Source organism: Catharus ustulatus, chromosome 12, assembly GCF_009819885.2.
Source record: "Catharus ustulatus isolate bCatUst1 chromosome 12, bCatUst1.pri.v2, whole genome shotgun sequence".
Lineage (NCBI taxonomy): Eukaryota > Metazoa > Chordata > Aves > Passeriformes > Turdidae > Catharus > Catharus ustulatus.
Window position 1 is genome coordinate 18869781 of NC_046232.1, and position 15698 is coordinate 18885478.

Below are 15698 nucleotides of genomic sequence, written 5' to 3' on the forward strand. Positions count from 1 at the left end.
CATCTCACCCAGCTCCCAAAGAGCCCCCACTATCCAGCAGGACTCTGCTGATGGCTTGGCTGGAGTTTTATAAGCAAAGCATCAGAATAAAAACCCTTCAGCCTTTAAATGCTGAATTTTGGAAGCTGCTCTTTGAGAGGAGCCAGATTCATTGCCATCCACCTGAAGTGGTGATGCCTCAAGTTACCCCGAATCTCCACCACAGCCCTGCATGTGAAAAGAAAAGCTCCACACAGAATTATTTATTCTAGTTTTATTTTTCTTGTACAAGTAGCCACAGGCTAAAATCTAAACAGAGCAAACTACAAAAAACCTGGGTTTTATTTTATTATTATTTTTTTAATACAGAGCTAACAATCATGGGATCAGTGGGATTTCAATATCAAGACAGTTCAAAGTAAGAAAGGTAGAAAATAAACAGTAGAAAAGTGCTTTGCAATTTGGGTTTTTAGTATTATTCCTAACAGTTGATTCCCAAAAAGGACTGGGACAAAGGTTTAGCATTGGTTTTATTATGACTTTCTTACAAACATAAAGATATTGCAAGTTTAAATGATGGAAATAGGCTCAAAGTACAAATCCCTCTTTGCTTTTTGAGTCAGACCCTGATCCAAAGCCCCGTGAAATCAGGCTTGTCCCCGACTCACTGGGCTTCGTACCGGCCCCGTCCCTTCTTCCACACGATGCCCAAGCCCAGGCTCTGCCCTTGGAGTAAACCTGGAGCCATTTCCCTCATTCCCAGTGTTCCAGGGGGTTCAGTGCCATGGCCTTGTGCCAGCAGTGCTTTCAGCTGGGGGTGCTGGTGTTTCACTCACCCCATCTCCCCACCCAGGCACCTTCCTTCTCCTTTCCCTTTTTTTCATTTGGCGGGTGAGGGAAATAAATGAGCCGGCATCGAGTTGCTGGATGGGATCTGTAACCTGCCTGCTCTGCTCAGGGAGGGATACATTTCACACACTGTTTGCACAGATGAAGTGAGGAACTCCCCCCCATTTGTTTTCATAAGCTTTTAATTTCCTTTTTTTAAACCAATTTTCCCAGACTTAAGTGCTGTCAGAGAGGGTCGGACACTGCCCTGATCCCCCCTGAAATGCCATGGGATTGTCATCCCACAGGAACAGCCCCACAGGTAGAAAAACTCTTCCCTTCACTATCCAGAGGCAACAACACTTCATAGATTCTCTCCCCTTTTAATGCCAAATGAAAACCTACAGTCCCTTTGTATAATTTTGGGTGGAACCTTTAAATTTCCCAAACTGGTCCAGCACTTAAATACATCAGCACCTTTACAAAACAAGGAAGAAGAAAGATAATGGTAGACAAATAAATACCTGAATCCAACAGTGTGAAAATACCCTGTCACAGCATAAAACTATTCCCTGTTCAACTAAAGACAATATGGATACTATCCCTGAGGAAGCAGCCATCTCTGGTTAACTTGAGATCTCCAAGAATAGCTTGTGCCCATTATGGGTTACCAAAAATTTAAAAAAAAAAAAAAAAAAATTAAAAAAAAAATCAGCTTTTAGATATTTATTCCTTCCTATAATTTCATCTCACCACAGCCAGAAAATAAGAGGTTTTTTTGGGATCAGCTGAGAAAAGGCAGCAGGTTGAATTAGTGTAATTATTTGAAAAATACTATAGGATGAGATTCCTACTCCGAACATGGGCGGGTTCCAGTGGTTTGCACTGGATCCAACACCTGCCTGTCATCCAGTGGTTTTATCTCTGGGTAGAACAGATTCCTCTCATCAGGAAAAAGTGGGGGGAAGAAAAGGAATAAAAAAACCTGTCAAGCTGTTCCTTAAATGTTGTGGTGTGTAAAGGAGTGTGGAGGGAGTGCTGCTCTTGGCTGGCAGGTGAAAGGCGCTGGGAACCACCCTGGGACTGTCTGGCTGCCTCAGCCTCTGGTCTGGGGACATCAAATGATGCCTCGACCCCTTTCTTGTGGCACAGCCCCATATCTGCAACACACAGGGACCTGCTGTCCCATATCCACCCAAATACAACTTGTCCACCCGAGTACAACTTGTCTGCTTGAGTACAATTGTGCCCCAAACACAGAATAAAATTCCATCAGTTTCTTTCAAAACCAGGGCAGAAGTTTGGATGAATGAAGGACAGACAGTCCCCCATGCTGAAACCAAACACATTGCTTTTTAAATTCTTTTTTCCTTCTCATTTCACAATTAAGGGCCAGACATATGCTAGGTGATGTTTTCCCAAGTTTTGGGTTGGGACAGCTTTGCCTCCAGCCCCATTCAAGCACTGCAGTACAGTGAGTGGGACTGTTCCATGTTGCTTTTCCAGCTTAGCAGCAGCTAGAGACACAAAGCCAATATGTAATTTTGAGTAGGGTTTTTTGCCCAGTTTGGTGGACTTAGATAATTTAGGGAAGACCATGGATCTCATGGATCACCAGACTTCAGCCTCATCCCTTCAGGGACTGAGCTGCCACAACTGTCTGTGTTAGGTCCCAATGGTACGAATTGACAAGAGCGGAAAAGAAACCCCAAAAAAGAGGAAAAGCTAAACATCTAAAAAATAGTCTTTAAAGATTTACATCCATCTTCAACCATCTCAAACCAACACAGAATCTGCATTGGTTTAAGCCACCATGTTTCTGCATAATTAAAAAACAACAAAAGAAAAAACTCTACTCTTGACATACTATTGTATTCCAACTAGTCAAATGGCACAGCATTTCCCTTTAATAAAAGGAAGTAGTGACAAATACTTGTTACTATTACAATATCACAATAATATGATATTAAATTAATAGCATGTTCACAGCTCCAGGACGTCTGAGCTGAACACTACTCTAGGTTCTGTGTTCACTTTGGCAACAGTACTTATTCAATGTGAACGGCGGCGTTACACACACAAAAAAAAAACAATAAAAAGAAAAACTGGGCTGGAGTGGGAATGGGATGGCAGGAGAGGATCAGGTTGTCTTTGATATGAGGTTATAACTCGAGCTGTTTGGTGTCTTCTCCTCCCTCCTGCTTTCCCCTAACCTGGAATCCTCTGGCTGCTGCAGTGGGGAGGGCTGTGCTATTGGTCTCACACAGCACTGTCCCCCCATAGTCCCTTCCCAGCCTGTCTCCAGGTCCAGCATCACAGGTGTGAGCAGAGATCATCTGACAGCCCATTTGCCTCTTTGGTGGGGTGGGGATAGGCTGTTTAGGGGTGTTAATGCCAAAATGTAATCCTTTGCATCTTTTCTGTTCTGCAGGATGTCTACAGGAAGAGGAATTTTAATGGAAAGGGCTAGGAACACTGAGCCTGAACAGCTCCTTGCTCTTGAGGTTGGTGCCATTACATCTGCTTGGGCCAAGCTGGATGAGGTGATGTGGAAGGACAGAGTCCTGCTCCCAGGTAACCCTGCCCAGCACCAGGACTCAGCTCAGGGAAGAGGCATTTGCTCAGCCTCCTGCACATTGTAATATTTACACAGCCATTGGTTACATCCCATTACCAGCTGGGCAGGTGATGGGGGTGTTTTTGACACAAGGGACTCTCCCACTGGTACCATTTAAAAAAATACAATTAATACTTTTTTAAAACTTAAACTTATTTCCTTTCCTGATTCCTTTCACTGTCCTTGCAAATACAGCAACGTTTGATTTACCACCACCTACACAAAGAAATCAAACCTTCACATTTGCCTGGATTTACCCACCTCACACAGCAGGGAAGGGGCTGCCCTCTGCACCAGCTGGCACCTGGTGTCCCTGTCCCTGTGTGTGCCCCCATCTCACCCATGGACAATGCTGGTCACACACTGACTCACAAGGCTGCACCATGCAACCCAACCTCCACAGTGTCAGGTTGGTGGTTGATCTCTGGAGGGGACAAACCCTCTCTTTGGTGTCAGGAGCTCCTCTGCCCACCCTGGGCATGGGGAAGGGGCAGCTCTGGCATCCCCAAGCATCCTCCTTGCCTTGTCCCTCCCAGGGAACTGAGCCCTTTTTGGCTCCACTCATCCTTTGGACGTTCTCCTGTAGCTGGAAAGGTGTTGGAGGAGCTGGGGGCAGCTCAGTAGCATCTCAAGGGGTTCTGGAAGTGCTCTATTGGGGTTTCTTTCCCCATGGATGCTCCTGATAGCAGGATGGGCTTTGGGACAAGACAGTGATGTCCAGGTTCCCACCTCCCAAGGGTGTGTTGTGCTGCTCATGCCAGCACACGCCATAGATCGTCTTGCTGGGAATCAGCCTTGGGGAGCAGCACAATGATAGGGCACAAGGGTGCCTGGCCCCAGCACTGGCATCTGAGCACCCCATCCCTTCAAACCCAGGATGGACCAGTGCCCAAATCAGCCCTGGAAAGGAAGTGGTGCCAGGGAGCCACAGGGCATCGTGCTGCTTGTCTGTGACAGCCCCAACAATCTTTAAAGTAAAAAAACCACAACACGAATCTCCGCCACACAAAATCACACCAGAGCCCCCAAAAGTAAAGCTCATAACACCAGTGAAGCATCGTGCTCCATGTGGGGCTGGGTGGGAGAGACAAGAACTGGGGGAGAGGGAGGACACACACACACACGCGTGCACACACACACACACACACATACACACAAATTTCACTCACACTTGAGGTAGAACATTGCTTTCAAAGGTTTGGAAGTGCTTTACATGGGAACAACGACAAGGAAGCCACCAAGGTGGCGGGTACAGAGCGTGACTGCTGAGGTAGGACCATGCTTGTACTGACCAAGTGCTACGCTACTTGTTTGTTTGAACACGAAGGAAGACGCAGCTATTTCTGCTTCCCAGAAGACATTCATTCCGGTTGAGGTAGGTTCTGAGTTCACTTGGGTTGTCTGTCCAAGTCTTTCAGTAGCCCTCAGGCATCTTTTGACACACACACACACTCTTTTTTTTTTTTTCCTTTTTTTTTCATATTATTTAGAGTCAATCAGCAAAAAAAGTATCCTGAGAAATAGCGAAAGTGTACAAAATCATCAAATCCACGGAGAGACAGCCTTCCTGGGCCTCAATTTTTGGAGTCAAGTTAGAAGGATTTTTCCAAATCCAGTCTTCTGGAAATAAAAAATAGATCCAAAAAGTAGTTCTAAAGCTGCTGATCAGAAAAAAGTCTGGGATGCCAAAAGATGGGGGCTCCACCATATCCCCAGTCTGTCAGAGACTGGAGAGTTTGCCAAACTCTGCCAAGGAGTCTGTTACGTAGCAGCTGTGGGGAAAATCCATCGTGACCAGTCTCCAGAGAGCCGTCATCGGAAGAAACACATTGAGAGGCTCAAGAGAGGTCAGAAAGATAAACTTCACAGAGTTTCCAAAAGGCTGTATACATATATATATATTTATATATATATATAAAAATAAAGCAAAACAAAAAAATAACAATCAGACCGTAGAAATCTTCAATTGACCTGAGATTGACAACTCGTAAAGACATCACCAGCCGTGGGTTTGGTTTCTGGTAACTCCTACAAGAGGCTTCGAGTCTTGGCAGTTTTATCCTTCATTGGCAGGACCGTGGTCAGGAGCTGGAGCAGCAGCACTGCTGCCATGGGGGTTTTTTGGGAGGGGGTCTGGCTGCTCCTCAATGATGCTGAACTCATCCAGAGGGAGTGTGGAGATCTGAGTTTCGTCGTGGGGGGCTGACAGGCTGTGAGCCGACTGGGGAGAGAGAGAAGGGGACAATGCAGTGACAGCGACAGCTCCCCAAGCCGGGTGTGCTCCCATCCTGCTGGACTTACCGTTATTCCCTTCTCCTGCTGCTCCTGGGATGGGGATGCTGGGAATAACCTCTCCAGCTCGTTCATATCCAGCTGCTTTCCGTTCAAGTCACGGTCGTCCCTGTCCCTACGAGTGGCCCCGTTCAGGACAAAGCCCGTGGCACTCCGCTGGCTCCGGGGGATCTGAGGGGTTGACAGCTGCTCCTGCACGTTTTTGCACATCAGCAGCCTGAAAAATAAAGAGATGGAGCCTGAGAGTGAGGTGGTTCATCCTGTTTCTTCCCCCAAGCTGGCTTATGTCTTATCCCTGTTCTACATTCCTTCATCCTTCAATCCATCCTATAAAGTCCAATCTTGCACCAGGGATGTGACACTCAGGTGGGCACACCCACAGATCCCAGGACCACCACCCCTTGTGAGCAGTGGCTGAGCATCCCTACCTTCCTCGGTACCCAAACATAAGGAAGAGGATGCAGAATATGATGCACGTGACTCCGATGTGGATCCCGATGATGATGCCGGTCGTGGAGGTTTTATTGTTCTGCTCATCCTTCATGCAGTCACAGGGAGGATTCAGCACTGCCAGGAAAAGGAGAGGAGTCAGTGGTGCTGCTCTTCTATTGCTCCTCAGGTTTTTGGGGAGCTAAAGTCAGAGCCTTGGGCAGTGCTGGGAGCTGTGTATGGGAAGAGGAGCAGGGGTTCTCTGCCTGCCTATGCACCTCCCTTACTCCCAGCACCCCAGGAAGGGAGACACAGCAAGCACAGGACTGGAATATCTGTAATGAGCCAGCCTCATTAGCTGGCTACTGCCATTAGACACAATTAATGAAAAAAACCCACTCTGATGTTAATTTTTGCAATGTGCCATGCTGAAGTGGGAGGTAAGAGGCAGCCACCACACCAGAGCAGGCTGAAACCTGATGGAGTAGACAAATGCCAATGAGATTAGTATTTACTCCAGCACAGACAGAAGAGTAATAACTATCTCTTGAAGATATTCCCACTGGAGGCTTAAAAGGCTTCCAAGAGCAGCAGGATGTTTTTTACACATAGATGAATATGAAAGGTGTGATCAGTTAAGAAATTCCCTCTAGAGGTTTCTCCTTTGCTGTCATGCAATACAGGGCTCATGCTCTGCAGCCGTTCCCTTTCCAAAGCCACATGTCCTCCCTTTTGACCAGTGAAGGCCAAAATATCCAGGAGAGCTCCAGGAGAGCAGAGATGCTCAGTGCACCACGTCTCACCTGTGGATGGCAGCTGGTGCCTTATGCATGGGGGATTGTTCCTGTTCATAGCCTCGCCTCTGTCTCAAGCTTAGGGGACAAACCTGGCATGTGCAAAACATTTGGTTTGTCTTTTCCCATTGGTAAAAAAGCCATCCAGGTGCTCCCAGCCCTGAAGAGTTTTGCCTCAGCATTATTTGTGAGCTGAAAATAACTGAGTGGCTGAAGGTGAGATGAGGGTAATGCCACAGGGGGCACACAGGACATGTTTGGCCTCATCACCTTCCTGCAGAGCTGCTTCCCAAAGCAGCACTGAGACCCAGGTCCCATCTCACCTGTCCTCTCCACAGTTTCCCTCAGGGACACGAAGCGGACGGTGGAGTTTCCGTCGCCGTGCTGGTTGTAGGCCAGGAGCTTCACCTCGTACACCACTGATGCGTCTGCCAGGGGGACACAAGAGGGACACTTCAGGTGTAACCACGAGCCTTATCTCCCCCAGTGATACTTATTTGGGAAAAGAACATCTTACCAAATACACACAAGATGCTGCAAACAAGTATCTGTTGCTGGGAATACACCCACAAAATCTGGGGGAAGAGCTGCAGCATTTAGGGGTTGGGCTACACATTTGAGTTCTCTCCTGCTAATCACGACAAGGTGGGGAGGGGACCTGGATCAAGTGTCACCATACTCACCCAGGTGGGTAATGTTGTAGGCTGTGACGTTGCTGGCCAGGAGCACTGGACCTGTGTACTGGGAGAGGTGAACTTTGCGGTAATAGAGCTTGAAGCCTTCGTGCTGGCCCAGTTTGATGGAGGGCTCCCACATCGCCTGCACAGTGGTGCTGTTAATGACTTTAATAAAGAGGGATGGCATGGCTGGGACTGAAACAGAGAGAGAAAGACAGTGGGTTGCATGTGCTTTTTCAGTCTGGGTGATGAGAAATTCCCCAGCAGCCTTTCCCTGCACTCACAGCACCAAAGAATGTGCCAGCTGAGACACAGAAAAATCTGAGCAGATCAGAATCTGGTTTAACAGCTTTGAACTTCTTCAGGGAGCTGCAGAGTTTGCAAGGGTTCCCTCTGCTCAGATGAGCAAGCAGAAGCTACTTTTACACTTTGGCTGCAATATGATGCTCAGTCTGGCCGGGTCAGGGCAGGAATGCAGCAACTTTAGCAATGAGTTCTCAAATTCCAATGTTTTGCCCTCACCCTGAGGCACAGACCTTTCAGAGTGATTAATCCCCCTGGGAGGAAGGAACCAGAAGGGATGGAGCTGGAGACATCCATCTTAAAATTGTGTGCTAGGTATCTGCACTGGCTTGCAGGGGGCTTGCTCTCCCCATCAGCTTTAGGAGGGAGATTTGTGACTGTTCTAGGGACTTAGGAGAGAATCAGGGCATCTTCTTCAACAGCCCTAAACAGCTGAGCAGCCTGAGATCCCTGCACAGCTCTGACTGGCATGTTTTGGGAGGCAGGCACTTACCTGGCCTGAGGGGCACACAGGGGGTTAGCTGGGAAGATGTCCCTGCTGCTGATTGAAAGTCCACCAGGAACATGCTCCAGTCAATGCCCCACAACCCTGCCCTTATTCCTGGGGTGTGCTGCAGAGGGGGTCACACCATTCCCTCTCCAGGTCCCCAAAAATCTGCCTGGCCGCATCCTGCCCCATCCATCTGGCTTGATAGGCAAAGATCTGCAAATTAAAGCCAATTTCTTGTGATACCTGGGTTTTCCAAAGCTGGCTCTGCCCCACGCCCAGCCTCGTGCCCTGGGCAGCACTGGGGCACTCAGTCCATGTTTCCCCCTCCCTCCCTCCCTCTATTTCTCCTACACTGATCACACCAATACCAGATGTGTCTCAGCAGGACATTTCACTGTGTTTGTTTTCCTCATTTTGACAAAACGCCCCCAGGCGAAACTCTCCCACTTTCCCCAGCCTTTGGCACCATCCAGAAGGTGCAAAGCATGAGGTGCTGCAGGCTCTGCCCTGCCCAGGGCTCTGCTCCAGCACCAGGAGGAAGAAGAGTTTTTGGGAACCAGGGACCAAGATCAGCACACTCCACAGCAAAATCATCCAGCAGAACAACTCTACTTCTCCAGCAGCCTCCAGGCTTTGAGGTAGAGCTGTTTTTCCAATCCCACATGATTACAAGCTCAGCAGTGCCCACATACAAGGCTTGCTGGGCTTGCACTGGACCAAAGCTGCTTTCTGGCTTGTTTCTCCCCAAAGGGTCTCTAAGGATGAGCAGTGCAAACCCAGCCTTTGGCAGAGTTCAGCACAACCATTAGTGAGTGATGGGGAAAAGCAGATGGAACGTGGCCATGTCAGTCTAAGACTGATGAGAGCTAAAAGGGGCATTTCCTCATTTAACAGTAAAACTGCACAGCACAACTGTTTGCCTTTTCCTGCGTACTGAGAGCTCAAGCTTTCCCATGAGGAGATTTAGAGGAAGGATGGAGGGTCTGGGCAATCCTAAAGTGATGCCTTCCTTCAGGATGCAGGGGCTTTGCTCTGAACAAGCCCTTGGAGATGAACAAGTCCCTGCTGACTGCTGCGCATCTCCAAGTGGATTCAGGAGGAAAGACCCAGTGTTCTGGGTCACATTAATGAGATCTCATCCTGCCTGAGTCCTGCCAGTGGGAAAAAAATGGGCTGAAGTATTCCTTCTTGATAGGATTTATTCTGATGTGCATTTCATTGCTGGGAAGGCTGAACTTAACAATTCCTGGGTGCAAAACACAGAGTAAATTCCATTTATATCAGAATGTGCCATTCCTCCCAAGGCTGCGTATTTTTGCAATCCAATTAAATACTCCTTTTTTCTTATTCTCCCAATTCCCTCCAGGGCAAAATCCCCGCTCTGAGAAGTTGGACCCTTGCTTAAAGCATCACTTTTCCAGCCACGGGTGAAAACACCACAGAAAGGGAAATTATCACATTATCCCATGGACAAAGAAACACTGATGTGGGCCATCCTGATTTGTGAAGAGTTGGCTTTATTTTATGGTTGCAGAGCCTTACATTTAATAAAAACCACAAGAATATCTCTCCTACAAAATATGGAATATATTGTATTTATTCAAACTTTAAGTATATATATGTATAATACTGATTATAGGTATATGCACTCGCAGAATGCACGTGCTGTTTATAACGTGATTACACAAATAAGTGTATACAATGGAATCTGGCTGTGTGTAAATATATGTACACACACCAGCAGACAGGTGCTTCACAGAAGTATATATTAGACATAATATGGAGCTAATATAAGTGAGGCATCTCCCTCATGCTAAGGGCTGGGATACTTGTTTTCCTCTTCCGTGCTGTTTGGAATTTTCCCCAGGTCATTTCAACTTTCTTCTTGAAGGCGTCTTTAGCCGAAGATGACTAAAGGAACAGTCTTCATCCTAGAGAAATGTCAAAAAGTCCTGGAGAAAACCCTAAAAAGCATTAAAAGACAAGAACAAGGAGTGTGTGCTGCTTAATGAAGCAGAGAGCGTTTGAGATTTAAAATACCATGGCATTTGTGAAACGGCGTAAAGGAGAACAACAGGGAGGAGGCAGGAGGGCCTTCCCAGAAAGTGAGGTTTATGGAGGAGGACATGGTTCACTCAAGTCCCTCCTCTACAGCATCTTCCCTTCTACTTTCCATCCAAAATCAGCACTGGCACAAAGGAAGGAGCACTGTGTCTCTAGAAAGCATCAGAGGCTTCAGCCAAGCGCGCTCGTATTGCCAACCCTGAGAAGCTGATGGTCCCAAGCCAAAAGTAACCCTGCTCCTCTTTTTTCTGAGAAGTATTTCATATTCCTGCTCCAAACAATACCAGCATAACATGGGTACTCAGACCAGTCTCCAGCTGGCAGCATCTCTGCTGCCCTGGCTCCACTGAGCTGGCCCTGGCTGCCAGATACGGCATCTTGGAAAATCCATCCTTTTCTGAGGCTGTTAGCACAGATCCAGCCGCTCCCCGAGCTCAGAGGGGACACAGGGTGAAATGGCTTGGCCATGAGAAGAGACAAATCTGCAATGAAACCTGAATTTGGTGACAAAAGGCCCTGGCTCTCTGAGCCACTCTCTCCTCTGTGAGCAGAAGGCAACAGGCACCCGAGTGAAGCAAAGTGAACAAATGAAGCCAGAACTGGGGCTTTAAAAACCTTTTTACCTTCCTACAAGACAAACACCAGCTGGGCTTGAGTGATCTGGACCATGCCAGCTTGTCCATCCCGGACAGGGAGCTAATTCCTGAAGCTTTGTTAGACAGGCAAGCCTTTTTTAAAGGACAGCAGGACAGAGATACCTTAAACTTCAGAGAGCCAGGAAATTTATGATCCCATTACCAGATACCTAACTATTCCTGCCATGATTGAAGGTAATGATGACAAAAAGTCCTCTCCCACTTGACCTGGACTGCTGCAGAGTCACCAAGCTCTATAGAGCATGGCTGGCTTTGTAGCTCCTGGAGCTGAACTCAGAGCACTGGGTCAAGGAGTTTCAAGCTTTGCCCTAGCTCATCCTTCTGCCTCTAAATTGGAAGGAAAAACAAACTCCAAGGGTGACTGATTCCCTGCAGAGTACCAAGGAAAATAAACTTGCAGAGCAACAATCCAGCGGGCGAGGATTTACTGGTGTTTTTGCTTAAATTCTGTAATAAATATCTGCAAGGGCTGAGAACAGAATGAGAACTGGATCTTCCCCCTGGAAGTCAACACACTTCCATTTGGTCCTAAATAACATCCTCACACCCAAGGCCCTCTCTGCTGGAAGTTCATAATTATTGAATATTCATAAGAATGATTCCTAAGAAATTAGTCTCCATATCTGAGACAAGCCAGGATTCAGAGATAGATGAGTCTCTAGGAAAACATTCTTCCAGTTCTGACTGACATATCACATGGGGGCTGTGGTTTCTACCTGGTATCTGTGTGCAAGGGTCCTATATTAAAACACCCACTGTCTTACTGGGGAAGCTAACTGGTGGCCAAGTCAAGAAAAAAAAGCTTTAGAGATCACCCTAACTTCCCACTGAAACAGAAAGCTGCTCCAGGGCAGGGATTTGTAGGTCAGGACAGCTCAGTTCTAGTGTGATTTGCCCTGGATAGAGCAGAAAAAAATAAAATCTTTAAAAGTGTGGCACTTATCAAGTAAGAGCTGTGAGTACCAGAGCTGCTGGAAGATGATGAGATGCTGCTTGAGCAGGAAATCTGCATTTAGCAAGGAGTTTAGGAACAGCCCAGAGCAGCTGCAATGCACAAGGCCAGGCAGGTTTGCACTCACCCCCTGCTACAACATCAGCTGGGAGAGGCGATGCTGTGTTTAATCAGTCAACCCCCCTGCAACGATACAAGTGAGTTTTACACAATATCCCAGAGCAGGAGGAGCAGCAGGAACAAGGAGCAGCAGCACCACAGGCTGCAGCGGCACCGCGCCGCGGGGCGGTGTCGGGGTGAGCGGCGCCGCTGCTACGCACAGCGGGCGGCAGCATCTGAGGGTCCCTGCACAGAGCTGTCCTTACCTTCCCCCAGCGTGCTCACCACCGTCACTTCTGAGGCTTTGCTGGCACCCCGGGACGTGTAAGCCTTTATATAAAAGCTGTAGCTGGTTGAGGGCTCCAGATCAGTCACCAGCTGCTGGAAGGTGCTCTTGCTAACAGCCTCCTGGTACTCCATCTCCACGGGATCTGAAATGCAAAGGGAGAGAGAACTGAGCCGTGTTAGGCTTTGCAAGAGGTAAAGAGAATAAATAGATGTTGCAAGCAGTAATTTTGGTCCCTGGAGTGGATATGTACCTGCTCACACACATTTCTGCTTACATTTCAAGGCCATTGAAATTGGTAATTTTGGGACAGGGCTTTGAGCAACCAGGTCTAGTGGAAGATGTGGGTTGGAACTGGATGATCCTTAAGGCACCTTCTGACCCAAACCATTCTATTATTCTCTGATTCTGTGATTTCTGCATGCTTTGCCAAGAGAGCTACGTGAGCAGCAAGATTTGACTCTGCAGCTTCATCCTCCCCACCCTTTTGATATTTACAGTGGTATATTTAGTATTTGCAGGTATTTACAGTGTATTTACAGCCTCATCTCTGCCCTTCAGAAACTGGGAGGTGATGGAAAACACTGATGGCAGCACGGACCACGACACTGCAGACCTGGTTTTACCTAGGGGGCTGTGTTGCTAAATTACAGGAGGGCTGAGGGTGCTCTGGGCCGTGGGTGTAGCACCATACCTGCAGCTTTCCGGATGTGCAGCACGTAGCCAATGATCTCCTTGGTGTTCTGCAGGGGCTTTTCCCAGGACACCTGGATGGTGGTTGCAGAGACAGTCTCTGCCCTCACGGCCTGAGGAGGGCTGGGCAGCCCATCAGCCCACAGCACGGTGAGGCGGGCGCTGGCCTGCGTGGAGCCCGCGCTGTTCTCGGCCAGGCACTGGTAGATGGCTTCATCCGCCTGGTTGATCCCATAGATGGACAGAGTGCTGTGTGGGGACATGAGAGGGACAAACATCACACTGGCTGCCATGGCCCCTGTGCTGGCTGCCATGGCAGGGCATCTCACAGCCTCTGTTTCCACAGAAAGCTTTCAGGAAGCTGGGGGCTGGTGCTTTTAGGGAAGGAACAATCCAGGAGGTGGTTGTGTCATTCCCTGAAACCCAACTGGGCAGATTATCTGTCTCGACCTGCAGATGCTGTGGTTCAAGTATAGCCAGATGTGGCCACAGGGTGGGACAGGGACCAGCAGGATCTAAAGGTGTGGATTCAGGAAGATCCCAGCCACACCACAGAGCTCTGTGGCAAGTGCATCCACACACCCAAAACAGCTTTAACTGGCTCCAGTACACACCAGTGAGACCCATCCAGGCACCACACATAGCTGCTAAGCCAAGTCTAATCAAACACAGCCAGAAAGCCCTCTGGTGATGTTCTAATTGCATTATAGCACATTAGAGCTGTCTTAGGGTAACACTGGGATTAGCTGATTTATCCAGCAGGGTTATAGCCTCAGCTCCCACTTCTGCACTTCCAGAAACACCATCACCATGAGCCAAAAACCAAAGCTTATGAGCAAGTCACAGATTTGTCTGCAGAACCTCTGAGAGTATTTTTGCTGCTGGTGCATCAAAGCTTGCTGCCTTCCAGGGAAACAACCAGAACAGTTCTTCCAGCCTGCTCTTGGGGGCTTCCATATCAGGTTTAGATGCCGTTTTCATCATCCAAGAAAGGACAGGCACTGGCTACCCTGGAAAACATCCCTAAAGCAGGGGGAAAGCCAGTCATATACCCCCCTCCCAAATGAGCATATTCCTGAGCACGGTGCCCATCTCTGCACAGGGACAACCAGAGTCCTTGTACATGTGGCCTACAATGCCTTTGGTCCTGGGAGGGTGTTCTCACACACAGGACAACCTTGGGAAAACTTCAGAACCTCACATGAGCTTTTTCTTACTTTTCTGTAAGAAATTACCCAAGCCTAACAAAATCCACATGCACTACTTGCTTCTAAGGAGACACAAATTACTTTCTTCTGCAGTGAATTCTAGGTGGACCTGGAACTTGACTGCACATGAGTAAATCCCAAGCATCCCTGCAGATGCAGGGTGCACTTCATGGGAATCACAGTCAAAGCTGCCTTTTGTGTAAATGAAAAACTGAACATTGGAAGTGGAAATGATAAATAACCTGCCACTGCCTGCCAGTATGTCAGAACAAATGCTTCTTCTAATTGCAGCAAAATATTGGTCTTCCTATATTAAAATTTATTATTACTGTTGATTTAACATTCCTGTTTCTGCCTTGCAAATTATCAGGGGCCATGGTGAGTGAGCAAATGTTTAACAGTCATCTATTTATGTCCTGTGCCTTTGTTTCCTTGGAAACATTGTAAATGGAATATCAAATGTGATGGTTTCAGCTGATATGGTGATTTTCGAGAATCAGCCCTAAGCTCCTCTCATAGCCACGGGCTCAACGTATCTGATTAAATGGAAGGAGAAAGGCAGAGCTGGGAGAGGGCGCGGGGAGGAAGGACCCGATGTGTGGCTCAGCTGTGTCAACAAGGGCTGACTCCTGTGAGGACAGATGGCAGAAGGCAGGATTACACCATCTGAGAGCTGCACTCCCAGCCCTGCACAAAGCAGATGTGTGGAAGGAGCAGCAGCACTTCCTTCTGCCCTGTCAATGCAGGGATTATTTCCATGTGGCTGCTGTGCATCTGGGCACCCAGAGAGGCAAGGCCAGGCTGGCACAGAGGTCAAGAGCAGCCTTAAGCTTCCCAAGCACAAAGCAGATCTGGACCAGGGAGTATTTAGGCTCTGCTACTTGCAGGTGCATTTACTTGCTTTGCTTAGAGGAAAAGATGTGGAGGAAGGAAGAGGGAAGCTAGGCTGAAAAGCAGTGCAAGAAGCCTGATGGCAGCGCTGTGATTCTGGGCCAAAGATTTCTCTCTCCTGGGAGGATTTGGGGATGAGCAAAATGATGTGGGACACAGATGATGTGCAGGATGCCAGAGGTCCTGGAAGGATGGCACTTGGCCACTGGGACCTGGAGCTGAGCAGAGTCTCTGTCATGCACAGTCAAGTCAAAAGAAATAAATGCAGTATTTTCTGTAAAGTTGGCATGGCACATAGCTGGAAACTTGCTTCAGGCTTCAGAAAGTTCATTTTCATTGAGATTTCCTGGGCTGTGTTTGGATGTGCTGTGCAATGGGAGCCTTGGCCATCTGTTACCTGGAGCCCACATTACTCACAATGATACGCAGGCAATGGGACA

The 15698-nt window shown here is 48.0% G+C and overlaps 1 protein-coding gene across 2 annotated transcripts in view; it reads right to left on the reverse strand.

Moving 5' to 3' along the window:
• Window positions 1-240: 240 nt before the first annotated feature.
• The window catches only part of IGDCC3 (immunoglobulin superfamily DCC subclass member 3), a 98965-nt gene continuing 83507 nt past the window's right edge, over window positions 241-15698 (reverse strand). The window contains exons 8-14 of one of the 2 annotated variants that reach the window (XM_033070720.1): window positions 13161-13408; window positions 12447-12611; window positions 7623-7811; window positions 7263-7367; window positions 6145-6283; window positions 5726-5933; window positions 241-5645 (exon numbers count right to left, since the gene is read on the reverse strand). In XM_033070720.1, the coding sequence (XP_032926611.1) occupies window positions 5481-5645; window positions 5726-5933; window positions 6145-6283; window positions 7263-7367; window positions 7623-7811; window positions 12447-12611; window positions 13161-13408 (1219 nt within the window). In that variant the 3' untranslated portion in view covers window positions 241-5480. Of the gene's footprint in view, window positions 5934-6144; window positions 6284-7262; window positions 7368-7622; window positions 7812-12446; window positions 12612-13160; window positions 13409-15698 lie in introns of both variants that reach the window. The other variant, XM_042779666.1, reaches the window with a different exon arrangement.